The 26,410-nt window shown below is 45.9% G+C and overlaps 1 protein-coding gene across 7 annotated transcripts in view; it reads right to left on the bottom strand.

Moving 5' to 3' along the window:
* Window positions 1–26,410, bottom strand: part of CHD4 (chromodomain helicase DNA binding protein 4) — a 69,022-nt gene that overhangs the window by 28,769 nt on the left and 13,843 nt on the right. For all 7 annotated transcript variants that reach the window (XM_068257676.1, XM_068257679.1, XM_068257678.1 and 4 more), the window contains exons 3-13: window positions 9,423–9,541; window positions 8,130–8,318; window positions 6,918–7,036; window positions 6,570–6,826; window positions 4,943–5,067; window positions 4,702–4,837; window positions 2,094–2,284; window positions 1,777–2,013; window positions 1,481–1,684; window positions 997–1,205; window positions 23–154 (exon numbers count right to left, since the gene is read on the bottom strand). In XM_068257676.1, the coding sequence (XP_068113777.1) occupies window positions 23–154; window positions 997–1,205; window positions 1,481–1,684; window positions 1,777–2,013; window positions 2,094–2,284; window positions 4,702–4,837; window positions 4,943–5,067; window positions 6,570–6,826; window positions 6,918–7,036; window positions 8,130–8,318; window positions 9,423–9,541 (1,918 nt within the window). The remainder of the gene's footprint in view (window positions 1–22; window positions 155–996; window positions 1,206–1,480; window positions 1,685–1,776; window positions 2,014–2,093; window positions 2,285–4,701; window positions 4,838–4,942; window positions 5,068–6,569; window positions 6,827–6,917; window positions 7,037–8,129; window positions 8,319–9,422; window positions 9,542–26,410) is intronic.

The raw sequence follows: 26,410 nt of genomic DNA, 5'->3' as shown, positions 1-26,410 counted from the left end.
TGCCATAGAAACAAACACTCACCTGTGATGCCAGTAAGCCTGTTTATAAATGTCATAATCCTGGATGTCTTCATCTTCCAACTCCCAAGAAGCCTGGTCATAGGCAAGGTCTCGCCATTTCACCAAGTAATGGATATTGCCCTTCTTGTCAGCACTGGTGAAAGACAAAGGGCTTTAATCATAAGAAACCACACCATTCCAACAAGACTAAAGCATGTTACTTGCATAGCCAATACATACACATGTAGCCAGCCTGGATTAATAGGTTTAAAGCACACCTGAACTGAGAATGATATGTATATGCATTTCCTTTGAATACATATTGAATGGCTTTCCTGCTGATCCTCTGCCTCTAATACAGGGGTGTCAAACACAAAGTGGAACAAATTGAACACTGGGACCAAAGTTGTAGGCCAACAATGTCTAGTGGCCACCACCCTCCCTTATAAAAGTTCCCTGGTATCTAATGCCCCCCCCCCCATACAGTTCCCTGGTGTCTAATGCCTCTTTTCCCTATACAGTTCCCTGGTGTCTAGAGCCGTCTTCTTCTGCCCCTCCAGTCTCCCCCCCCCCCCCCCCCCAACTCTGTCCTCAAGGCCCACCAACAGTGCATGTTTTGTGGAAATCCACTGAGCTGTGCTGAGACACTCATTACCTCACCTGTTCACGTTTGTGTTTTTCTGCTAAACATACACTGTTGGTGGGCCCTGAGGACAGGGTTGAGGAACAGTTCCCGGTTGTCTAGAAACCCACTCCTTCCCCCTGGTGTCTAGTGCTTTTCCCCTCCCTCCCACATATGGCTTTGCCTGGTGATCTAGAGCTTCACTTCCAATGCATCTTCCCTGGTGGTCTAGATTCTAGACACTAGAATACGCCAAACATAGTGCAAAGTGGGGAAACCACTTGCAGGCCAAATTTGATGGCTTTGCAGGCTAGATATGGCTCTCACGAGTTTTAGCATACATATCCCACCTAGAAGTTCTTTAGCCAGCTCACCTATGGTTCAGGATTCGATGGATCATTATCCACTCTGGCTTAATGCCATAACGGAAGAACTGCTCCTCTAGCTCCAGATACTTTGGATCTTTGTTTTTTCTTTTGCGGCTCTTCTCTTCCTCATCCACTCCGTAGTCACCAGCTGGAGGCTCATCCATGTCATTTTTCCGCTGATAGTTCCTGAACATCACCTGGCAGTGCAGCTCCAACTGGAAGAAAGCATTCAGCTGTTAATGCCATACACTCTAAGTAAAATTCCAACTGTCACACACACGGCTGTGTTGCTGGGATCATCTTCAGTTTGCAGAATCAAGACAATAAGCAAAATCAGGAGCTTTTTGCTTGGTCAGGTCTACCTACCTGCAGCTCAGTCACCTAGAAACAGTGAGGGCAGGACGCGCACACTGCCAGCACACCTACAGAATCGGACGTTCAACTGGCAATACATAAAATACCAACTTCATGCTTGGTCACTACTACCTACCTGTAGCTCTGTCACCCAAGAACAATGCATGTAAGACATGCCATGCCACTTCACAAAGAACTCTCGCTCTGCTCTGCCCTCCAGAGGCTTTGGTGGAGGAGCACCAGGCTGAGCATCTGCTGGCTTGGGTACAGGAGTAGGAGGAGGCGGCTGCCCCCACTTCCATGTTAGGATCTTCTGGATTTTACCTTTCAGGGCTGGACACTAAAACACAATAAAAGCAGACATGAGGCTTAGTACACAAGAAAGCTCTACACCGAGAAGCAAAGTAGCTGTTTTGCTGGCAGGAGACATACCGTGCATCGTGGGCATAACCATTCTCCATTGGGTATTTCTGGCAGGGGAGGGTTCAGACAATGGATGTGATAGGAGGAAGGGCAGGCATCACAGCAGAGTAGTTCACCGCCATCTTTACACACGCGACAGAACTCCATATGGTGATCTTCTTCCTCTGGGTCACCCAGGGTCTCATCCAAGTCTTCATCTTCTTCGTCATTGTCATCCTTGGCTTCCCACTGCACGCCCTCCTTCTCCTATAAAAGTGATTATTGAGTGCCCAGCCATTGGAGAGAGAAAACATTACCGTGTACAGGATAAGAGAGAGGTCACTTACACAATGCGGGCAACTCCACTTGCCCTCTGGTGCCTTGTCCATGTCCGGATCCAGACACACCATGTGGTAAGCTCGAGGGCAGGTATCGCACAGGATGATCTCACCTCCTTGCTGGCAGACCTCACAGTAATCCTGGTGGTCTGTTTCATAGCCATCCACAGTAGCAGCAGCAACAGCTGCTCCCTCCTCCTCTGCAAGAAAGGAAAGATGGCAATATTCAGCACACTGTGCAGCTAAAAGCAGAGCTCCCCCCCCCCCCCCACTGGTTTCTAGTATTACTCATCAATCTACCTACATGATTTATTTACCATATATTCTGGCGTATAAGACAACCCCCCAACTTTTCCAGTTAAAGAGTTTGGCATATACTCGCCATATAAGACAACCCCTCTTCACAACATGCCTCCTCTGTCCTCTTGGCCCACCCTGTATACACCCTTTGCATATTACTGGGTGCTGCAGTCATCCAGGAGAGGGAAAAAGTTCAGGCTGTGCCATTTTAGAACTGGGTGTCAGGTGCGGGGTGTCAGTATTTGTACCAGACAGACTTTACCGGGCGCCGCAGCCTTGGCAGATAGGTCCGCTCTTGTCCTGGGTCCTTTTATGTCCTCCACTGTCCCCCTGCATCATTCATGTCCGTGTCCCGTGTTTGAACATTCAAAGCTACAATACAGTAGCATCGTGGGTAACAGGGCAGCTTCCTGGTTCCGGGTCACCTGACTGGTGACGTGCACTCCACAATTCAGTGTCTTCCTCTTCCTACGCATATGTCACCAGTCAGGTGACCCGGAACCAGGAAGCTGCCCTGTTACCCACGTGAGCGGCTGCTCGCAAGATGCTACAGTATTGCAGCTTTGAATGTTCAAACATGGACACGGACATGAACAATGCAGGGGGACAGTGGAGGACATAAAAGGACCCAGGTCATGAGCGGACCTTTCCGCCAAGGCTGCGGCACCCGGTAAGCTCTGCCTAGCACAAATACTGACACCCCGCACCTGACACCCGGCGTATAAGACAACCCCCCACTTTGCAGAAGATTTTCAGAGTTCAAAAAGTCATCTTATACGCCGGAATATACGGTACATATTTTCCACGGTCTCCAAGCGGTTTTAGGACCTGAGCCCACTAATGCATTTGTGTCCGCTTTTCAGCAACACGTCAATGTTACAAATGCTGGGGAAAAAAAAAATATACATACAAAACACACTTACCTTGGGCTTCCTCCAGCCCCTGCCAGCCGTCCTGTTCCCGCGCCACATCTCCGCTCCACGCTGGCGGTACAGAGTCCCCTCTGGTGCAGGATTCCCACTGCGCCAGCGGCTCAGTCGCTCTGTCATCCAGACCGTACTGCGTAGCCACAGTAGCTCTGCGCCTGAGCAGTACAATCCGGATGACGTCTGTGCGACACAGTAAGCCGCACACTGGAGCACAAGCAGATGCCTCCGGATGCGACCAGGAGCCACCGGAGCTGCGGCGAGGGCACAGCTGCCAGGGGCTGCAGGAAGGAAGTAGATTTTTGATTTCTATTCATTCTGGAACTTCCCTTTAAGGTGGCCATTCATAGTTTTAGTGAGACCACCTACTGCAACTGAACTCTTGGCCGCTGTCTGCCCCTCCCATGCCACGTGCTATACGCGGAAGTCACGTGGGACACAAATGAGGACGCAGGAGCTGCTGAAAAGTGAAATTTAAAGCATGGGCACATTATCACAGCAGCTAGGCGGCATCATGAGGCCGATCCCTGAGAGATTTCATGCTGAAATAGATCAGAAATCAGCCTGCACTGTATAGGTAGAAAACAGATCGAATCTGATCAGAGAGATCTGTATCTTGATCAATCTGCCAGTACATGGCTAGATGTTTGGGCAACTTTACAAATTGTAGATCTCCGCAGAAGATCATAGCATAGTCAGAAAATCTATATTAAAGGGACCTTGAGCAGTGGAAATATATGAAATCTGTACTTACCTGGGGCTTCCTACAGCCCAGCCAAAGCATATATCTATACAAGTATTGAACACACACACACACACACACACACACACACACACACACACACACACACACACACACACACACACACACACACACACACACACACACACACACACACACACACACAATAAGTGAATAAATGTTGGGTCAAATAGCTTAGCACGAGAACAGAGGCATCCTATATCATATGGCTTACCTATGCTCAGGCTAATAAGCAGCTGGTAAAGTATGCCTTCTGTTTTATGTACTTCAGGATGACCAAAGAGGTTAGATATTTTTTATAATCTTGAATACTTGTTATATAACCTGCTCTATGTAATTTTTGAATATCCTTTGTGCATAAATAGAAGAATACATTTTCACAAAACAGGATTCTGGTCTTAGCCTCTTAGTTATTTCACTAGGGATAGCTGTGATGCTACAAAAAACATTGTTGGTATGACAGCGGCTGAGAGGCCATCTTACCGACCCTAGGACAACCAACCTTTCATTGAGTTTAATATTCTCTACAGTTGATTCACCCATTTTATACAGGCACTAACTGCAGATTTGAAATGTACAATTCAATATGGCTGCAGGCCTGGACTGTGTCATCTGGCCTCATAGTTACCTTTCTTTTTCTTCTTGTTGGCCTTAAGTTTCTTGCGGCTTCGGCTGCTCTTACTGGTGGATCCGTCAGATACAGACATGCTGTTCATGCTGCCTTCATCATAGTCAGAGTCCACATCCAGATCATCATCTTCACTCTGTGGACAAACAGGAACAGGTCAGCCCTTTGGCCATCAGGCTGCAGCCACTAGATGACTGACGGAGGCTGAACATACTGTATATGCCTCTCAGGAGATACTCACAGATGAGCGTTTACGTTTTGATCCAAAACCTCCCAGCTTGATTTTCAGAGGAGCCACCTTCTTGGCTTTGGGCTTCGGTTTTTCTGGTGGACGAACAATCTTTGGTTTTTTCCTGGCGTTGGGTCCTAAAAAAAACAATACAAAAATCATTTAAAAGGATACTGAGGTGACATCATGAAATAGACATGTACAGTGCCAAGCACACAAAACTACACTGTGTTCCTTCTCTGCCTGAAAGAGTTAAACATCAAATATGCAAGTGACAGTTTCTGGCCAGACAGATTAAATATAAAATAAAACAGATAAAAAAAAAAAAAAAAGTAATTTGTAGGATGATGGATACAATTGTTTCTCATTTTCACCTCAGCAACTGGCATGGTTTAGACTTTAGAGAATGACAATACCAGCCTCATATTCCTCATAATAGAGTCCGTCTAAGTACAAAAGTTATCAAATTTTATCCCCTATGCAATGCCCAATCCTGAAGCTACGTACAAGTTCTAGATTAGACTTTGCCGATACTCTAGTGTGTGTACATCAGGGAAAGCCCCCTCGACGCATTGGCGAGCCACCTGGCTTAAAGGACAACTGAAGTGAGGGGGATATGGAGGCTGCCATATTTTTAAACAATACCAGTTGCCTGGCTGCCCTGCTGATCTATTTAGCTGCAGGAGTGTCTGAATAACACCAGACAAGCATGCAGCTAATCTTGTCAGATCTGACAATGTCAGAAACAGCTGATCTGCTGCATGCTTGTTCAGGGTCTATGGCTAAAAGTATTAAAGACAGAGGATCAACAGGACAGCCAGGCAACTGGTATGGCTTAAAAGGGAATAAATATGTCAGCCTCCATATCCCTCTCGCTTCAGTTGTCCTTTAAAAACTTAGCCTTGGGCATTGTTCTTAACATTCACCTGGTCTACTGCGATTCTCCACAATGTAGGTTAAACAGGGCAGGAAAACTGCATCTTTAAAAGGGAACCTGAGGTGGGAGGTTCATGGAGGATGCCATATTGCATATTAAAGGACACCGGAGGTGAAGTTAAACTAATGAAAACAATTGTATCGATCCTTCTAAAAATTACTTAAGATATTCCACAGTTTTATTTTTAAATCTATTTTTTAAGTTTTTACTGTTTATGCTAAATGACACATTCATTGAAGTATACTAGAGCTAAAATCTATGAACTATTGACCCTTTTTATCTCTTTCCTGCTCTCAGAAGCCATTTTCTGTTAGGAAAGGGTTTTATAGTTTTAAGTCCTTATCAGTGAGGGTCACACTGTAGTCTGACTCAGTCCTCAGACAGGAACTGCCACTTACATACCTGATGATTAACTCTTTCAGGCAGAGAAAGGGGGGAAAAAAAAAAAGGAACAGCATAGTTACGAGTTAGTGTGCTAGGCACACATTTATGTCACTTGTCACCTCGGGTATGCTTTAAACCATACCAGTTGCCTAGCTGATTTCTGTGGCTGCAGTAGTGTCTGCATCACACACTTGAAACAAACATGCAGCTAATCATGTCAGATTTTTGTCAGAAACATCTGATCTGCAGGTTAGTTCATGGACTATGGCTAAAAGTTTTAGAGGCAAAGGATCAGCAGGCCAGCCAGGCAATACTTGCCTTTTCCTTCCTTGGTCTTGGCTTTGCGGAGAGGCACCTCAACTGGGGGCGGCGGCGGCGGCGGTGGGGGCGGCGGCGGAGCAACTTCTGTTACCATACTGGCTACAGCAGCCTCAGCAGCAGCTGCTGCGGCAGCCACAGAAGCACCAGAGCTCCCCTTCAAAGGATTGTTCGTGCTGAATTCCCTCCACTTGGCTCCAAGGACCATCATCATCTTAGAGACAGCAATTTTAGGGTTCTTGGCAGCAATCAGAGGCCTTAAAGATAAATAATGGAGATGAAACACGTAGGCAAAGAGCAGGAAACCTCACACAACCAACACAAATTTAAATAAGAAAGTCCACCTACCTGACAAACTGACTGAAGGCCTTGTAGTTCGTCAGAGTCCGGTAATCATCTTCTGTGAACATATGGTCAATGTCTTCCATTCCCCAGTCCTCCAGCAGCTGAGCTGAGGTCTTCGGCTCCTGTAAACAAAAAGAACAAAATGCATGACTATGACTATGTAGAAAAGCCAACCAACTGCAGACACTGTGCATGAGGAGAGAGGACGCCCCTCACAGCTAATAGAAAGAGCTGTTTGTACAAAGCTAATGGGGGCACCACAACGGATATCCAATACCTCCAAACATCTGAACCAATAGCTGCAAAAAAAAATTGACTCATGCAAGTTTTAGTACAAGTAAAGCATGTGAAACACAACCAGGGCTGTGGAGTCGGTACAAAAATCATCCAACTCAGACTCAGTTTATGAAACCACCAACTCAGACCCAAAATTGCCCCGACTCAGACTCTCCGACTCCACAGCCCTGCACACAGCTAGCAATTCAAAAAAACGAGCAGAAGATAAGCGCCCATGGGGACGCGCCGGAATCGATGCCCTCTAATGCTAGGCATAGACGGTACATTTTGTACCGCTGAATCAAGTCGCTGGATCGATTCCGGCGCGTCCCCATGGGCGCTTATCTTCTGCTCGTTTTTTTGAACATTACACATGTACAAGGACTGATGCCCGGCAGGGATCGGGACACATGCGTGGACGAGGCAGTACAGACACGTTCTGTCACAATAAAGGGAAAAGATGACTGAGGATTGCCAGGCTGAGTCCAAACCACCACCACCACCCTACATCTCCCTGTCAGGACAGCAGACCAATGGCAAAAAAAAAAAAAAAAAAAAAAGTTTTTCCTGGCTTTTCTTTGTGATCCAGCAAACCTGGTCGGAATTTTAATTTTCAACCTTAATAAGCCTACTCTACGGCCCAGCTCTATAGCTGCAGCTGGCACTCATTTCTTACCTATAAGGGTGTATACACATCCATTTTTTGAATGGCCTATCACTGGCCAATTGTAACCACCTTTATTCAGCATGAGGTCAAACAGCGTTGGAATAGTATGAAAGGATTGTGTATGCAAGTTCTCATACTACATGGTAAAGTTGGCCTATCTAAATTGCATATATGTACCAGGCTTAAGACAAAGATGCGTGGATCGAGCCAGATCATCTGAGCTGTATTCCTAAAGTCCCCAGTATAGTCAATGATAAGTAACAGCCACTCACCCTCGAGTCGTCGTCCTCATCTTCCTCCTCATCCCTGGGTTTTGGCTTAGGTTTCTTCTCTTTCTTTTGTGCAATCTTTTTCTTCTTCTTCTTTCCAGGGGTGTAATCACTGCCTTCACTGTCTGAGCGAACAGGAACCCCATCATCATCCCCAAAGTCATTTCCTTCACCAGAGCTGTCATCCAAATCCTGGAACAGAAAACCAGATTAAAACTCATGAAGGTAACTTGTTGAAAGAATAGTGCCCCACTCTGGGACAAACACGCTGAAACCAGCGCAGGAGACTTGGGCGCAGCGCAGGAAATTTGGGCGCAGGCGGCGCCACCATAGGCCGTAATAGGCATTACGGCTATAGCAGGCACAGGGAGTAACTTCAGCGCCGTCTGAAGACGTAGCTGAAGTTACTTTTAAAACATAATTTGGCTTCCAGCAACTGCATTTGCATTTAATATGGCCGGGACTTGTGCAGCAGCAGGATCAGCCATATACGGTCTGAATCCTGCGCCCAAGTCTCCAGCGCCGTTATCTCTCGTACGCCTCTGGGGATGAGTAGCGGTGGTAACTCACTGTCACCTGCTGGAAGAAACCCTTAAAGCAGACCTTAACTCTTGCACAGGAGACAAGGAAACAAAAATCTGAATCAGTTAATTTCAGCACCCAGCGCCAAAGCTCGGTGCGCCCATGGCACTAGTGCTATGCAGGGTGGGAAAGAGTAATGCGAGGATCCAGCGACTGCCAGACTCCTAATTACATCTACCTTCTAGTTGCTACAACTTGGAGGGGGAATAGTAGCAGCAGGGAGAGTTTAGCAGCAGCAGGGAGAGCAGTCATTCGGTTCACCCTGACACCAACTGATCGGCGCCCGCATAATATGTACTCGAGAAATCCACCCTATGTGTGTTTATAGAGAACAGCCTAATACTCCCTTCTCAGCGAGTAATGAGCCAGTGTAATTTGAGCTGTTAGCTGACGAACTCTTAGCTAATATGTAAGCACGGGTGGTAAACCCTTTCTGTGCTCCCATGATACCAGGAAGTAACCAGTCTGCACAATCTCAGTAGGGGTTCTGGAAGCTGTAACAAGGAAATGTTTTTCTTTACAAAAATAAGCAGCAACTTAATCTTTAGAGTAGAAAGGAAGTCCTGCGTTCAGGTCCGCTTTAACTCTGCCTCCAATTACCCTCTCAGCTATGAGAACACACACTGCAACATCCCTCCATAGAAAGGTAGAGGTGTGGCAAGACCAGTTCAGGTGGCCTGGACAGGTGACGCACTCCGTCCAACCATCACTCACCTCTTTCTTTGCACGCTTCGGTTTGGGGGTTTTGGACTCTCGAGCTTTTTTGGGTTTCTTCTTTTTCTTTACTTTAGGCGTTTCCACTTCAGAAAGCTCTTCATCCAATTCGTCATCATCTAGAAGAGAATAAAAGGAGTGTGACTGTGCGTTCTGAAGAAGAGTCTAAAAAGATAATATAAAGGGCTCTACCAATCAGATGTACACGGGTGGCACACCAGAGACCAGCAAATACAGTAAAATCCCTTTATAGTAAATTTAAAGGGACCGGACAAAGATGATATCAGCATCAATGGACAAGATATTTACCTCAGTTGAGGGAAGCCCTGGATAGTCCAGAGACTTCCCCAACCCTCCTCACCTCCACCAACACCGGGGACCCCCCCCCCCTCCCCCAAACATGTTCAACAAGGGCATCAAATAAGTACACGTGGCCATGCTCCTGTATGTGAATGAGCACGGCTGCACTGCGCAGGCAGAATGACAGTCTGCAACCCGTGCAGTATCATGGAGCCCTTTATGCGTGGCTTTCCCTCCATGCACAGGCAACTCTGTGCGACTGTCAGTGCAGTGATTGTTGTGCAATCATGAAGAAAAGGGTCCCAGTGGAGCAGTAAGGGGGGGGGGGGGGGGGGGGGGCGATGAAGAACCATTCAGAGGCTTCCCTCTACTTAGGCAAGTATCTAACATTGCACAGTATCTCTAAAAGCAAGTCAGATTATACACAAGGACTTTTAGTAAGAGGGCTTTTCATGCTCTTTTAGCCCCTAGTAGTTCTGTGTCACTATGATCTATCTGGGTACCATGCAGCAGGTATCCAGCGTTCAGCACGGCTGACAGGGCGGTCTGGTACTAGCTGCTAGGCCCCAGCAACTATTTCTGACTGCTGACGATTTAGATAAAGTAGTGACTCCCAAAAGTGAACCGTAATAACCATGTTTGTTACTGCAAATAAAATGAGCGTAACATTAATTACAGCCAACACGAACACAGCATACAATATAAATCCACAATTTTTAGCAGCAACATTTCCAGCAGTGGCCAAATTATAATTCTGGTTTTCGTCCTTGTCAAATACAATTATATCTGCTGAACATCTACTGAAGCTACAATCCCTGCAGCAGCCCAACACACAAAAACATTGGGGGGGGGGGGGGGGGGGGGGGAGGGGGGGGTTAGAGTAAGGTACAGACATATTTAGAGGGATCTCAGAAGGAAGAAAAGCTGTGAGTTATCAAGAACCACACCAGTGTTGGCCTCTCTATGCCTTCTCAAAGTTCTTGAATAGGGGGGCTTCAGACTCCTTGTAAAGCACTACAGAACATCAGATTAGATACATACAGAAATAAGGTGCAAGTGCAGCAGTGCTTCCCCTCACTGGGATACTAAGTACACTGTGCACACCTTCCACTCCTGTGTCAGCAATCAGACATGACACAACAAGGAATGTGCAGCTCGCAGGACACTGCAGGGAGGGAGGGGTGAGTGGGGGTGTTAATATACATCACAGGAACTGCCAGATCATTTATGTCTGTGGGGGAGGGGCAAGACGCACACCGTGAAGGGAAAAACTACGCACACAGATTAACTGACAAAAGAAGCAACGTGTGCCTCGTCATCTGTCCCTGAACCACAAGTCCCAGCACATGTGCCGACAAGGAGAAGGAAATCTGGCACTGATGTATGTAGTTCTTGAGGAAACCAGATAAAGGGACACTACCAGGCACAGATGCCAGCATGTGCTGGAATGGTTGAAGACACCCCCCCCTCCCTCCTAATTCCCCCCCCCCCCCCCCCCAGCAGCCATTTTGTTCATGTGCTTGAGCGAGCAGTGATGCTGTGGCCTGGTAGGGGGCACCAGAGCGGATGGCATGTGAGCACAGCTGCCCGCATCGTCCAATACTCGGCCATTTCTAGGACACAAAGAGGCCCCTGCTGTTCACCACGCAAGCTGCAGCCTTATGCAGCACAATCACCCTATTCAGGTCACTGGCTAAATATGGCTGCTCTTTATTTGCAGGGCAGGAGGACTAATGAATTCAGCCCGAGTGTGACAATTGTCGGAGGCTGCAGATTATCAGAGTCTAGGCCACACAGATTATGCAAGCAGCGATACAGACTGCAGAGGAGCCATTACACAATGCTGAGGGTGGAGGATGTTACAGGGAAGTAGCACTAGAAAAAGGCCAAGGCCATACAGAGCTGTCAGCATTCTCACCTGGCCAACTGCAACCAACCTTCCTTAAGGGCCATTTCCCATTTGCGGCGATTGCAATGCCGAATGGCAAAATCACAAATTGCCAGCGATTTTTAAATCGCTAGGGTTTGCTATATAACATAGGAATCTCAGTAGGTATTTTCGACTACCGCGATTCGATTTTTACCAAACCGCAATTGTGATGCGGGGCGATTTTTACCGTGATGTTGCTATGCATTGCAAAATCACGTTCGCAGAAATTTTTTAGGTACTTACTGAATCGCAATCGCTAGCGTTTAGCACAAGCGCTAGCGATTACTAGTGGAAAAGGGCCCTTACGGGACCTATACTGAGTCAGTACGTAGGAATGACAGGTTTAGGAATAGCAAGAAGTTTTGAATTAGGATGATACCATTTATTGTTTAACTCAGAAGAAAAAAAATAAGCCTTCTTCAGACTGTTCCTATAGGAGTCTGAAGAAGGCTTACTAGCAAAAGCAAACTCTTCTTTAAGAGTTTGCTTTTGCTAGTAAGCCTTCTTCAGACTCCTATAGGAACAGTGAAAATAATGTAAAAATAATAAAAAAAGTGATTAATTTTTAAAATAATTACGTATAAATTATTTAGTAAGTGTTTGCCCGTTGTAAAATCTTTCCTCTCCCTGATTTACATTGACATCAGAATCATTTATTTCGCCGAGCATGACTGGGTCATGTCCGGAATTGTTTTTGGCACAATACAGTACAATACATATAGCTCAGGAGGAAAAAAGGAAAACCTAGATAGAGACAGATAGCAGCAGACAGCTTTTGCGACAAGTTAACATTGAATTGCAATACAGTATACATTACGGTCCCAGTGTGACATAGATATGTCTGATAGTCTTGTGGGCCGGTTGGTACAGTTAACTGATCGGCCGTATCGCGGCTAGCCCCGCTGCTCATTGGGACTTGCGTTGATGGTAGTATATGGAGAGAGTTTAGGAGGTTGACCGCCGCGGGGAAGAACGAGTTCCTGTGTCTCGTGGTCTTAGTGGAGATGGTCCGTAGCCTCCGGCCCAATGGCAGCAGGCTGAAGTAGCGATGGCCTGGGTGTGACGGATCGTTGACGATCCTCAGTGCCCTAAAGGGTATAAACTGGAGGGCGCTGCCCAAAATCTCAAATCTTCCACAATAAAGACTTCCTCCTGCTGCTACCGCCTTGGGTGGGGTTACTCCCTTATCTCACCCCAAAAAATCCTCAGTGCCCTGCCTTTCAGCCTTTTTTTGTGTAGTAGCGCAAGTGAGGGGAGGGGGCACCCAATGATGCTCTCTGCTGACCTGATGACTCTCTGTAATTTGTCACATGGTGACATTTCTTACTGCTAGCAGGTGATGTCACTGGAAGGAGATGCTGCTTGCTCTTTGGCAGTAGTAAACAGCTGTTATTTCCCACAATGCAACAAGAATCCCACAGTGTGATGTCAGTACCTCAGTGCTGTGAGGCACTGCCATTTGTGGGAGGGCTTTCACCACAAAATCAGCCATACAGAGCACCCTGATGATCAGTGAGAAAAGGAATAGATTCATCATAAGAAAAGGTGATATCAGCTACTGATTGGGATGAAGTTCAATTCTTGGTTACGGTTTCTCTTTATGTTAGCCAATAAATGGTATCACGATTCAAATCATCTTGTTCTTACTGTTGGCCAACACTGTACTCTACAGCTACTAGGTTTAGGAATGACAGCATTGCAGGCCTATTACATCCATTGCCTGGAACTATGTAAAAATCCCTTTCCAAAAATACAGACTGTAAAAGCTAAAGTGACAGTAAAAACGAGGCTTCTGACTTTCCCAACTTGTCAAAGCTAAACATTAAATGGAAGAGAAGCTACGTAATAAAGGTCAGCTTTTGAAAATGATGGTTTTGCAGGGGTCAGATGCCTCAGTAGACCAACACAGGAGCAACCAGCAACTCCGATAATGCATTTAGATAGCGGTACTTTACAGAGTGCATAGAGACTCATCACAAACTGTCCCATAGCAGCCTTGCTTCATAATATCTATATTATAGATCTGTACAAAGCACAGGATACCAGCCCCATCACCTAACTGTCCCATCGCTTCTAATGTCAATTGGTATTTATTGCAGAGCAGGACCATGGAGTCTGAGCAATTTGGAGTACCTGGAGTCGGAAGGTTTATAAACGGAGTCGGAGGATTTGTGTACCGACTCCACAGCCCTGTTACAGAATCACATCCCATCACTAAGGCCTTTCTCTCATGGGAGGCTAAAAGTGGTTAATTCACAGCTGGTGCTCGCTATTGCTTGGCACAAGCAGCAGAGTCATTTGGCCACTGCAGAGTCATATTCAGATGTGATATGATGCAATTTCTTTGGTGCCAGGTAACAGCACTGGGTGATACGGTGTAACCAACGCTGCACTACACTGCAGCACAAGAGGTGCTCAGTGGCCGACAGACAGGAGGCTGAAGTGTCAGACAGGCATGCAGTTCAGCAGTCAGTGTGACAGAGGCCCGGGTGTCCCATGGCAAGGTAGTTTCTAATGTTCAACTGTATGTCTGGCCTATAATTTTACAGGTCTTAAGAGTATATAGAGCTAGTCCAGTGATCTGCAAACTTGGCTCCATCTGTTAAGGAACTACAAGTCCCACAATGCATTTGCCTTTATGAATCATGACTGTTGCAGTCAGACTCCCACAATGCATTGTGGGACTTGTGGTTCCTTAACAGCTGGAGAGCCCTCTCCCCTATGCTGGTGATCATGTAACCAACAAGGTTCCTTGGACCACATACTATGGGATTGCCCCTGCATCACACCATTCTGGTCCCAAATCTTCAAAATAATATCTCTAATTACATCCCAGGTCACCACCCCAAACCCTTTATTAGGATTGTTGCTAATTAAAGTGGAAACTTTCCCAGGTGCACATAGAACAAAAATCACCCACATTATTTGTGCGGGCCGTCAGCTAATACTCTGCAATTGGGGTAACAACCAAATTCCATCATTAGCCCAACTCCATAACCTGGTGGACCAGAACTTAAACATGGAAATCTTATTCATCAAGCGTTCCTCCCCTAGGAGACCAACTGATCACCTGCAGATCCCGTGGGAAGAGATATTCCCTCACCTGTCTTCAAGATAGCTCTCCAATCCCTCAGGAAGGATTGCCCCAGAAAGAGAAGACAGGAAAATTGGAAAACCCAAACTTCATTTATTAACTCAAAATAAAGTGAAATATGGATTCCAGGCCCCCCCCCCTCCTCCCCTGACTAGATCGACCAATCTAAAACGCTGCCGCTCGTGTCGGGTACAGGACACGTCCTGGTGCAGCTTTTTTACTTACTCATAACGGTTGCGTCTATTTTCTAGCAGTAGTGATATTAGTTAACAGAGCTTAAACTGTCTTTGGTTATGTTTTGTAATATTCTTGGTACTGTATTCTCCATTATTGATCTACCTTCTTATCCGCTTTCAAAGTTTGATGGTACAGCATGTCAGAAGACTGACATGCCTTGTTGTATGTGATTACCCAACATGTAACTCACTTATAGATCTATAAGACTGTGTTGTACTGTGTTGTATTGTTTGACTTAAAAACTCAATAAAAACTATTGAAATTAACAGCTGGAGAGCCAAGTTTGCCGATCACTGAGCTAGTCATATCATTAAAGGTGCCCATACATTACTTGATATTGCAGCCTGATCAATCTTCAGATTTCATAATTTTATCTAACCGGAATAATATCTGTGTTGCAACATGGCTGTGGATAGATCTTTCAATCTATTTTGGGGCAAAAGTGGTGCACAGCGGTAACAACATTCTATATAGCGATGACCAACTGACCACCAGCCAGTGCATCCCAGCCCCCCCCCCCCCCCCTTTTCTATAAAGTGTTGTCATCCCAGACATATACACTCCAAATGACCTCCAATGGCCATGTTAAAGTTACACCTGTCCGCCAGTAAGAGTCACAGTGAGCTCCTCTATCATACAACACTGGCGCAAATCACTGCAGTGTGTGGGCAGACAGACTGCTCTATGATAAGATTCAGAGGAATGTAATGGGTGCTAGAAAGCATACTGGTGGAGGGTGTTTCCTTTGAGGATGGGTTTGAATCCTGCTCAAGACTGTAAGCAAGTAGCTGCAGTCACTTTACTGATTTTACATACTGAGATGGGTGGAGCCTTTTGCAATATAGCTGACAAAGCTGCACACACATTTGTTAGTCACCCCAAACCACAGAGTTCTTCTAGTGTTGGTTGTGGGCTCACCCAATGGGCTGCAGAGCTCTCTGTGGAGCAGCAGGTTCTGTCATATGGTTCAGCCAAGGTGAGCAGGTGACATCACCATGTTACCTGTAGCTAAACCACTAACCGTCAGCCAAGCAGCTTTCAGACTTGTAGATGGCTGAAGGAGGGCTCCGACCTCAGGGGATAACTGAAAAAACAACATGTCTGTATCTAATAGAATAAAAAAAAAGAATCAATTTAAGGTAAAGAAAAAACAGTGTGTGATCACAGCTTGAGAGACTTGTAGGGGCTGCAGCACTAGATGATTCAGTGTTCTCCCCAGGCTCTTTTAGCCAGGTGCCCCACCCGGCTACTTTTGCTGAACACCCGGCTGTCATCAGCTCACCTCCTATGTTGTAGGCAAATGTTGTGCACAGAAGCACTGGCCCTGCATTCTCTTAACTAGCCCCATCCGGCTACTTTTTCATGCCACCCGGCTGGAAAAAAAAAATTCTGGGGAGAACACTGATGTAACTAATGAACTAAATATTTACCTACGGCAATCCATCGCAGGCGCAGTAGCAGCTCTTCGTTCAGGCGGAAATAGCCGAGCCTGATTGTATCGGCTCTACTGCGCAGGTGCGAGTCCTTTGTCCCTGCGCAGTAGAGTGGATCGATCAGGCTCGGCAATTTCCGCTTTAACCTGAATGAAGAGCCATTTCTGCGCCGTATCACAGGAAATATTGCCGTGCAGCAACTGTTGAGGAAGTTTTGGGGGAGCCAGCGCTGGATTGCCCCAGGCTACAGAGGACAGGGAAGCCTCATTGGGACTCTGAGGCTTCCCCCTCCCGAGGTAGGCATCTCCCAGGAGTTTTTTGTTACAGGTTCTCTTTAAAAAAACATGTAAACACATACGAATAAGGTAGTATATTTCTTCCAGAGTAAAATGAGCTATGAATTACTTCTCTCTTATGTTGTGGTCACTTGCACTAGTTAATAGAAATCTGACAGATTTTGGACTAGTCCATCTCTTCATGGGGGATTCTCAGCATTTCATTCATCCTTTACAAAAAGTACTGCCTGGAAAGGATCTATACAAAGATGCAGGCTGAACAGAAGTCTTTCTGCTGACATTTTCCCACACACCAATATTGTAAATTACCAATTCATTTAATACTGCTCACCTGTGCTAAGCGACCATGTGCACATTCTGTAGAACAATGTCAAACGTACACACACACACGCACAACTGCACGATATCTGCCCAACAGTCAGTTGATAGGATAGATGGATTGGCCAAAATGAGCAATATCAGTCACTTGTCATTTGGCTGCATTTTTCTACAATTTTTGTCCAATATGATGAAATCTGTTTCTAGGACGTTTCAAACCACTTTAGTTGAACGTGTATACGAAGCTTAAAGGACAACTGAAGTGAGTGATATGGAAGCAGCCATATTTATTTCCTTTTTAACAATCCCAGTTGCCTGGCATCACGATCTATTTGGCTGCAGTAGTGTCTGAATTACACCAGAAACAAGCATAGAGCTAATCTTGTCAGATCTGACAATGCCACAAACACCTGTTCTGCTGCATGCTTGTTCAGGGTGTATGGCTAAATGTATTAGAGAATCAGCAGGCCAGCCAGGCAACTGGTATTGCTTAAAGGATACCTCAACTGACATGTGACATGATGAGATAGACATGGGTATGTACAGTGCCTAGCACACAAATAACTATGCTGTGTTCCTTTTCTTCTTTCTCTGCCTGAAAGAGTTAAATATCAGGTATGTAAGTGGCTGACTCAGTCCTGACTCAGGCAGGAAGTGAGTACAGTGTGACCCTCACTGATAATAAATTCCAACTATAAAACACTTTCCTAGCAGAAAATGGCTTCTGAGAGCAAGAAAGCGATAAAAAGGGGAATTTCTTATCAGTGAGGGTCACACTGTAGTCACTTCCTGTCTGAGTCAGGACTGAGTCAGCCACTTTCATACCTGATATTTAACTCTTTCAGACAGAGAAAGAAAAAAAAAAAGGAACACAGCATAGGTATTTGTGTGCTAGGCACTGTACATACACATGTCTATCTCATTACGTCACATTTCAGTTCGGGTATCCTTTAAAAGGGAATACATATGGCAGCCGCCATATCCCTCTCACTTCAGGTTCCCTTTAAAATAATCATTTTCTCAGACAATATGTTCATTTTGATTAGCTCAATCATTGATCAGAGGTCAATCCTGGTTCGTGTGCAAAACAGCCCAACAGCTCAGATAGCAAGGCCTGCTGCAAGCTTGGGAGGAGAATGATCAATAAAGCAACACACTGCAGATTGTATTTGTCACTTCTACAGCATTGAAAGCTACACAGGTGCAAGTCGTCTTTCAGGTGGATGGAGATCTGTTTTTCACTGAAATAAAGGCTTGCCTTGAGCGCTAGACCCTCCAGCAATAGTGTTCACGAGAAGGTGGAGTTGGGATCTAGGATGGAGAGTCATTTCAAAAGGAATCTGAGCCGATGGGCAATTAAAACCGGTCGGCAACAAGCCATAATTAGACCGACGCTTTATGACACACAAAGCAAAATACCAGCAGGGATGCAGAGGAATACAAGTGTACAGCAAGTACAGTAATGTGAGGTGCTGGAGGCCAGATGCTGTGATAGGTCTGCCCAGTATTCCCCTCCCAAAAGAGCGGCAGTGAGGGCTAACTGGCGTCACACTGCAGGCTTATTCTAGGTGTATATGATGAGTCACATGGCCTGTGAGATGAAAAGCCTGGGAACAGCAGCCTGCACATGGGGGAGGGGACATACAGTACAGCTCATATAGCAGAAACATACACAGGCCTGTGTCCCCGCACTGCTAGCACATGCAGAGGAGGTGGGGGCTTCCTGTGTGCCACCCCCTCCCGCCCACACAGCTCTGCAAGGGGGAGGGCTGGGGGGCAGCTTTTGTTTCTTTAGGACAGGACAGCTAATGGCTGCTTTACTTTTCCACTCTGACAAGATGGCAGCATCCCAAATCTAGTGATCACAGCTGGATCTGAAACTGCCAGATTCCAGAGACAAGAATATCAGAGCACCTCACAGCTCTCTCTGCACAATGACTATACACATCCGATCCGAGAGCCTCAGCTCCCTCTACACAGAATATACACATCACAGCATCTTACACTACACAGAATACCACGTCCCTCTACACAGAATATAAACATCAATAACATGCAGATAAGTTTATTGGCTTCCCCCTAAATTGGACCTAGACTATGGTAGGAATCAGATTGTGAGCCCCTTTGAGGGACAGTTAAAGGACTTCCAAGGCGAAATATTAAATCTAGTTTTATTTACCTGGGCCTTCTTTGAGCCCCTAGAAGTCATTTGTGTCCCTTTTCGCAGCTCCTTACCGGTGTCCAGCTGGAAGCATCCAAGGATCGCCGTCCCACGATGGGTCGGTGTCTTCTGCTCATGTGCACCTGCACTACGCAATGCGTATGCGTGGAAGACACTGACCCATCAGGGGTTGGTGATACTTAGAGGCTGCCAGCGGGACACCAGAAAGGACTGCAGCTGAAGCAAGGGACACAAGACTTCTAGGGGCTGGAAGAAACCCCAGGTAAGTATCCTATATAATAAAACCTAAGTGTCCCTGCGTCATTCTGTCCCTGTATCCGTTAGTTTGCACTACTACGCATGTGCAGCATGCACAGCCGTTGGGACAGGAGGACAGAGCCAGGGAGACAGATTAGGCATATGTGCGCGCATGCGCAAGGACATGTGGCGAAGACTTAGAGCCATTTTTTAAAGGACTTAGGTCAACTAGTAGATTTAATATTTCCCCTCGGAAGGCCTTAAGTGACAAGACTATACACTCTTTACAGCACTGCAGAAAAGGTCAGACACACACACACACACACACACACACACACACACACACACACACACACACACACACACACTTTTTCCCTCATATATGCTTATCCGAGAAACTCAGTCCTACGGAATATAAACACATCACACCTACCTGTGCATACAACATCTGAGCAGCTTACTCTAACCGAGTGCTGTTAAAACAGCGCAGGAGATTTGGGAGCATCCAGCGCTACCATAGGCTGTAGTAGGGATTACGGTTATAGCCACGCTGAGAGTAATTTGGGCACCACCAAAAGAGGAAGCTCAAATTACTTTTAAAAACACTAATTCAGATGCCAGCAATAGCTGGAAGCCAAATTACATAATTCCCTACCATCCACGGCAAGCTGGATAGGGAAATAGTAATTAGCACCGCCGGGACTTATGCAGGAGCAGGGTAAGCCGTATATCGGCTGTATCCTACGCCCAAATCTCCCAGTGGTTATTTCATAAGTATGCACTCTATTCCTACACAGAGAATATACTAAGAGTGGTTATAAAAAAAATGTTTAAGTGATAGCACCCTTGATGGCTTTTAAAGGTAACCCCCTCAGCAAAAACTACCAAAATGTTGCTCTGACCCCTATAAAGCAGCATAGCACCGACCCCCCCCCCCCCCCCCCAAAGAGCTAGTGATGCTTATTAGGCAGAACCCCTCCCTCCAAATAGTCAATGACTGTCTCCACCCCTAGGCAGCATTACCCCCCTCCATATAGTCAGTGACCCCTACGTTTGGCAACATTACCCCCTCTGAAATCATTGACTCCGCATCAGGCAGCGCTCCCCTCCAAATCAGTAACTCCCCTCATTAGGTAGCATCCCTCACATCCCCATTATGCAGCATCCCCTCTGAATGAACAGAAGTCTAAAGAGTCAATTTTGTAGAGCACAGAGATTTCCTCACATAGCTGCTGCAGTTAGTAACATCCCCTTCATGCAGCATCACCTCAGTACCAGCTCCAGATTGTAAGTGACCCCCATTAACTGGACAAACATTTCCCTACCTAACCAGGCCAAGGCACACTGATCTGTCACTCCACCCAGATTTGATGTCTGCAGGGACGGGGGGGGGTAATACAGCCGCACTGTATATCACTGCGCTGTTGCCTTGCCTGATAGAAATGCACAAAGGGTGGGGATGACTGAGACGGCACCCATGGGAGGTGTTTGAGGCACACCAGGATTTGAGAACCCCTGTACTAACAGGTCACACCAGAGCACTTCAGACTTCTCTCAACACATAGAATACATGCACACACCTACTTAAGTGTACCTGAGCCAAACCAAGAGTACGAAAAACACACACTTGCCTAAGAGAGGAGCCTCCGGATCCAATGGAGCAGTGATGGCTAGCCTTGGCACTCCTGTGACAAAACTACAAATCCTATCATGCAGAAGCAGAGGTGGAGTGCCAAGGTTAGCCGTAACTGCTATAGAGGCTTCTCACAGAGTCCTCTGGCCCTCAGTGCAGACCCTTCAAAGGGCTTGTTGGAATAGACATGGGGGGGGGCTCCTCTCGGCACAAGTGCAACTGTACTGCACAAGAATAGCCGCGCCTGCACACTAAGTTGGAGCCACTCGTGCACAAGGTTCCCGAGGGACCTGGCGAGCAGGACACAGGAAGCCTTTACAGTATCCAGAGGCTTCCTTCTTCTTAGGTAGGCATCAACCTTTTCAGGTTCACCAACAATCTGAGCCCCTCTCACATCCCTCCAAACATATACTGTTTGTACAATAGGGGGATGGAGATCATCAATAATGCAAGAAACATGCCATCAGCATAAACAGCCATGCTTCAAGCAAAGAAACAAGGCGCACCACTGGCAAGTAATGTAATGTTCTAAAAACATAGCAATACACATGTTTTGAGGAAAGGGAGACTGCGAACCATGTGTATTGCCATTAAATAGATGTTACATTTAAATAGTCAGTGGAGTGCCTCCTTGTGTTTGATACATGGCTATAGTGGAGTGCTGAATTGTGTGAGGGATAGGCACCATCTAGCTCGGTTGTAGGGCTACAAGAGGATTTGTGGCACTGAAAACAGCCATGCAAAAAAAAAAAAAAAAAAAGTGGCCATAGGTACCTGCAGAAATGCAGAAAGACTTCAGCTATACAATAGGCTCTGCTATCATGCTTGGCTATTAGCTTTAAGGGCCTTTTTCCACTGCACAGCTGAATCACAAATCGCTAGCGATTTTTAAATCGCTAGGGTTGCTACTTTATCATAGAAATCATAAGAAGTATTTTCCACTATAGTGATTCGATTTGCAAATCACAATCTCTTTCTGGGGCGATTTTAAGAGGGATAATGCAATGCAAAATGAAAAATCGCAATTGCAATCACTGGCATTTGTAATTTGCGATTGCTAGTGGAAAAGGGCCCTTAACTGGTGGCCTGACAGATAACCCAGGTATAAATAAATGCCATGTCATATTTAGTATTTATATAGCGCCGACATCTTACACAGCACTGTACAGAGAATATAGTCTTGTCACTAACTTTCCCTCAGGAGCTCACAATCTAATCCCTACCATAGTCGTATGTATCATGTCGTTTATTGTAGTCTAGGGCCAATTTAGGGGGAAGCCAATTAATTTATCTGTATGCTTTTGGGATGTGGGAGGAAACCAGAGTGCCCGGAAGAAACCCACGTAGACACGGGGAGAACATACAAACGCCTTGCAGATGTTAACCTAGCTGGGATTCGAACCAGGGACCAAGCGCTGCAAGGTGAGAGCGCTAACCACTACGCCACCGTGCAGCCCATAAGGGGTCAGTTGGATAGTGTATGGGTAAGGGTTCGCAGCACAGCTCAAGCAAGTAAACCAGTAAGAATGGATAAGGCTCCCTCTATTGATGCAGATTGCCCATGGAGTGTGTCTTAAAGGGAACCTAAACTGAGAAGGATATGGATTTTTCCTTTTAAAATACCAGTTGCCTGACCCTCCTGCTGATCCCGTGTCTAATGCTTTTATCCACAGCCCCTCATGAAGCATGCAGATCAGGTGCTCTGACTGAAGTCAGACTGGATTACCTGCATGCTTGTTTCATGTGTGTGATTCAACCACCACTGCAATCAAAGAGATCAGCAGGACTGCCAAACAACTAATATTGTTTAAAAGGAAACATCCATATCGCTCTCAGTTAAGGTTCCCTTTAAAGCAGTACGTAAAATTCTCTCTCTCTCCCTCCCTCTCCCCCTCTCTCCACAAGAATGCAAAGTGGACATTTCCCTCATAGAAGCTCAAGTTCACAAAAACACATTAAGGACAACTGAAGTAAGAACGGCATGGAGGCTGCCATATTTATTTCCTTTTAAGCAATACCAGTTGCCTGGCTATGCTGCTGATCCTCTAATACTTTTAGCCATATACCCAGAACAAGCATATGCAGATCAGGTGTTTGACAATATTGTAAGATCTGACCAGATTAGCGGCATGCTTGTTTCTGGTGCTATTCAGATACTACTGCAGCCAAATAGATCAGGACTGCCAGGTAATTGGTATTGTTTAAAAGAAAATATGGCCTCACCTATATTTTCTCAATATAGTTGTCCTTTAAGTTAAAACAATAGGATCATAATCTAATGTCTGTATTACAATTTAGAACCAAATTCTGAAGAAACCAATAAACTTACAAACAAGTTACTGGGGTGTATGAAGGAGCCGGACAACTCTTAGGGAACCCGCAGGAACAGTCAAGCTATGTGGAGAGTGTCCTTGATGGGATTTCAATATTAAGCCAGGACAACTGAAGGTCAGAATGCCCTAATCCAGGACTTGGAATAACTCGAGGCAAGGCAGCCAACATGCCCTTGCTTCAACTCATGCCTCACTTTCGGGTTTCTCTCCGTTTACTGGTTTCTACAAACTGGTGCTAAAAAGTTCATGGTCTGACCCACTTCCTAAAAACAAGTCTAAGCACAGTTTTTCATCCATAGCTGCAAATTATGTATTCCTAAATTTCAATCTGCAGAACTGTAATGCTACTTAATCTTTTCCCATCACAGAGAACCACATCAATGAAAAGTATGGAGTCCCAGGTGTTGATCTCTGGACCATCCTGAAATTCTAGCTGAAGAAACTTAAAATTCAAACAATGATTGAGAAGTGCATTTGTACTCAACTGTGTAGCAGCAGTGTGCCAACTTTCATCATGGATACTGAGGCGAAAGATGTAACAAGATCTGGAGGCCTTGTCAACGTCTTGCAAGGTCAATGCCTAAAATTGTTGATAGTGTTGATGGCCTGAATCTGGAAGGTCATTCAGTCTATGATGAAGACACTTGCAAATGTGCCCAGGCAGGTCAGAGAATGGGAAAGGTAAGAGCAATAAAAGGGGAACTGGAGGATAGGTGGGTGGCCAGAATAAAAAAAAAAAATCAGGGCATGCACAGGGTTAATAATTCATGAGCAACTAGGTATGTAGAAGTGGTCACTCAAGTGGGAGCCAGAATGTTTGAAACCAAATCAGAAGGAATATCAAGTGGACGCCTCCAGATTGATTTTGCACTATTCGCGGAAAGTAAAAAAAACTGGAGGATAAACTATGTGCAAGGTGTATTGACCTATAAGGTGAAGGTGGAACTTTTACTACTACAAGCAAGTAGAATTTTACCACCCTGGAGATGGAGATATACTGTATCTGCACTCACAAAACGGTCACATCAAATGACCATGGACATTAGTCTCATGCCCGGTACTCATGATGCATCTTCCCATCAGATAAGGGGTCAAATAGATAATTTCAGACATGAAATCGATCTGCTCATGAACGATTTTCAGATCACTACAGTACAAAATCAATTCCATTCTCAATCGGGAGCAGATTGGACATACCGGCAATTATCACTTCGACCCCTCGCTCTGACTGGAAACTGCATGCAACATACCAGACATTAGTATTTCTAGTGGGTCCTGGATTTAACAAACTGGCTCCTATGTTCCATATTAATCATTCACACAAAAAAAGTATTCCGTCAAATGAAGTGGTGTTCTTAATCTTAACATCTGTCCAGTTATGCAGAAAGGTAAAACTGGATATAGCTTTCCATCAGCATGCTGACAGCAGTCGCTGAAGGGAACTGCAGTCTCAGAAATGGGAGAAAAGGACAATGGCCATCTTCTTGTCTTGGCACCTTCCTCACCAGGCACCAAAGTACCTCTGCCTTGCATTCCAAATACACTGCACAATCCTGAGGTATGAGGACACTGTACCTCCCACAAGGATCTCCATCATGGCAGACACAGGACCAGCCATGCTCCACTTCAAAGTGAGCTGTAAAGAGCAACCCGTCTAACCCGGAACAGTTAAGGGGCGCATACAAATTGGTTTTGCGGGTTAGCACCACAGGATTAAAGTTAGTGGTGTGTGAGAGAGTGAGTGAGTGAGTGAGTGAGTGAGTTTAAAGGTTGGGCACCATTAGGGGGTTCTGTGTGAGGGTTGAGAGAGGTTAGGTCACAGAAAAATATCGGCAACTACCAATTCACTATGTGAATTAAAAGGACAATTGAAGTGAGAGGTATATGGAGGCTTCCATATTCATTTCCTTTCAAGCAATACTAGTTGCCTGGCTATCCTGCTGATCGTCTGCATCGGATACTTATAGCCACAGACCCTGAACAAACATGCAGCAGATCAGGCATTTCTGCCATGATCAGATCTGATGAGATTAGCTGCATGCTTGTTTCTGGTGTACTTCAGACACTACTGCAGCCAAATAGATCAGATCACCAGGACTGCCAGCCAACTGTTATTGCTTAAAGAGAGTCTGAAGCGAGAATAAATCTCGCTTCAGACCTCAGATAGCACGGGCATGTGTGCCCCTGCTAAAACGCCGCTATCCCGCGGCTTAACGGGGGTCCCTTCACCCCCAAATCCCCTCGGTGCAGCCGGGGAGCGCTTCCTGGTTGGGGCATGGCTAACCGCCGCAGCCCTGCCCCACACGCGTCTGTCAGCGCGTATCTCCGCCTCTCCCCCGCCCCTCTCAGTCTTCCTTCACTGAGAGGGGCGGGAGAGAGGCGGTGATGCGCCGCTGATAGACGCGACTGGAGGCAGGGCTAACTGCTGCAGCCCTGCCTCCACTCACGACCAAGTCTACGACCAAGCATTGCGGCGGTGGGTTTGGGGGTGAAGGGACCCCCGTTTAGCCGCGGGATAGCGGAGTTTTAGCAGGGGCACACATGCCCCTGCTAACTATGAGCTCTTAAGCGATATTTATTCTCGCTTCAGAGTCTCTTTCAAAAGGAAATATGGTGGAATCCATATACCGCTCACTTCTGTTGTCCTTTAACCAAGGCTGTAATCCAGAGTCAGGGACTGAAATCCACATGTTAGAGCAGTGATCCCATGCATGAGTGAGTTACATGCAGGAACTGCTGCAGATCTCTGAGGTATGTTTTTGTTCTTGTTTTTAGGATCTAAAAGCTCGTGAAAAAAAATAAAAAAAATAAATAAATAAAAAAAAAAAATTGCATGGCTTTTAGACCCTGAATCTGGAAATAATCATAACGCCAGGGAGGTTAAGTAGTAGCATATCGGTAGATTAACAAATATTCTACACTGGTCATTTATTGTGCCCCTTACACCAAATAATTTTTGGGTCATCTTGTGCCCAAATTAGCTTGCAGGGCTTTT

Source organism: Hyperolius riggenbachi, chromosome 10 (genome assembly GCF_040937935.1).
Source record: "Hyperolius riggenbachi isolate aHypRig1 chromosome 10, aHypRig1.pri, whole genome shotgun sequence".
NCBI lineage: Eukaryota > Metazoa > Chordata > Amphibia > Anura > Hyperoliidae > Hyperolius > Hyperolius riggenbachi.
This window is presented reverse-complemented; position numbering and strand designations above follow the sequence as displayed.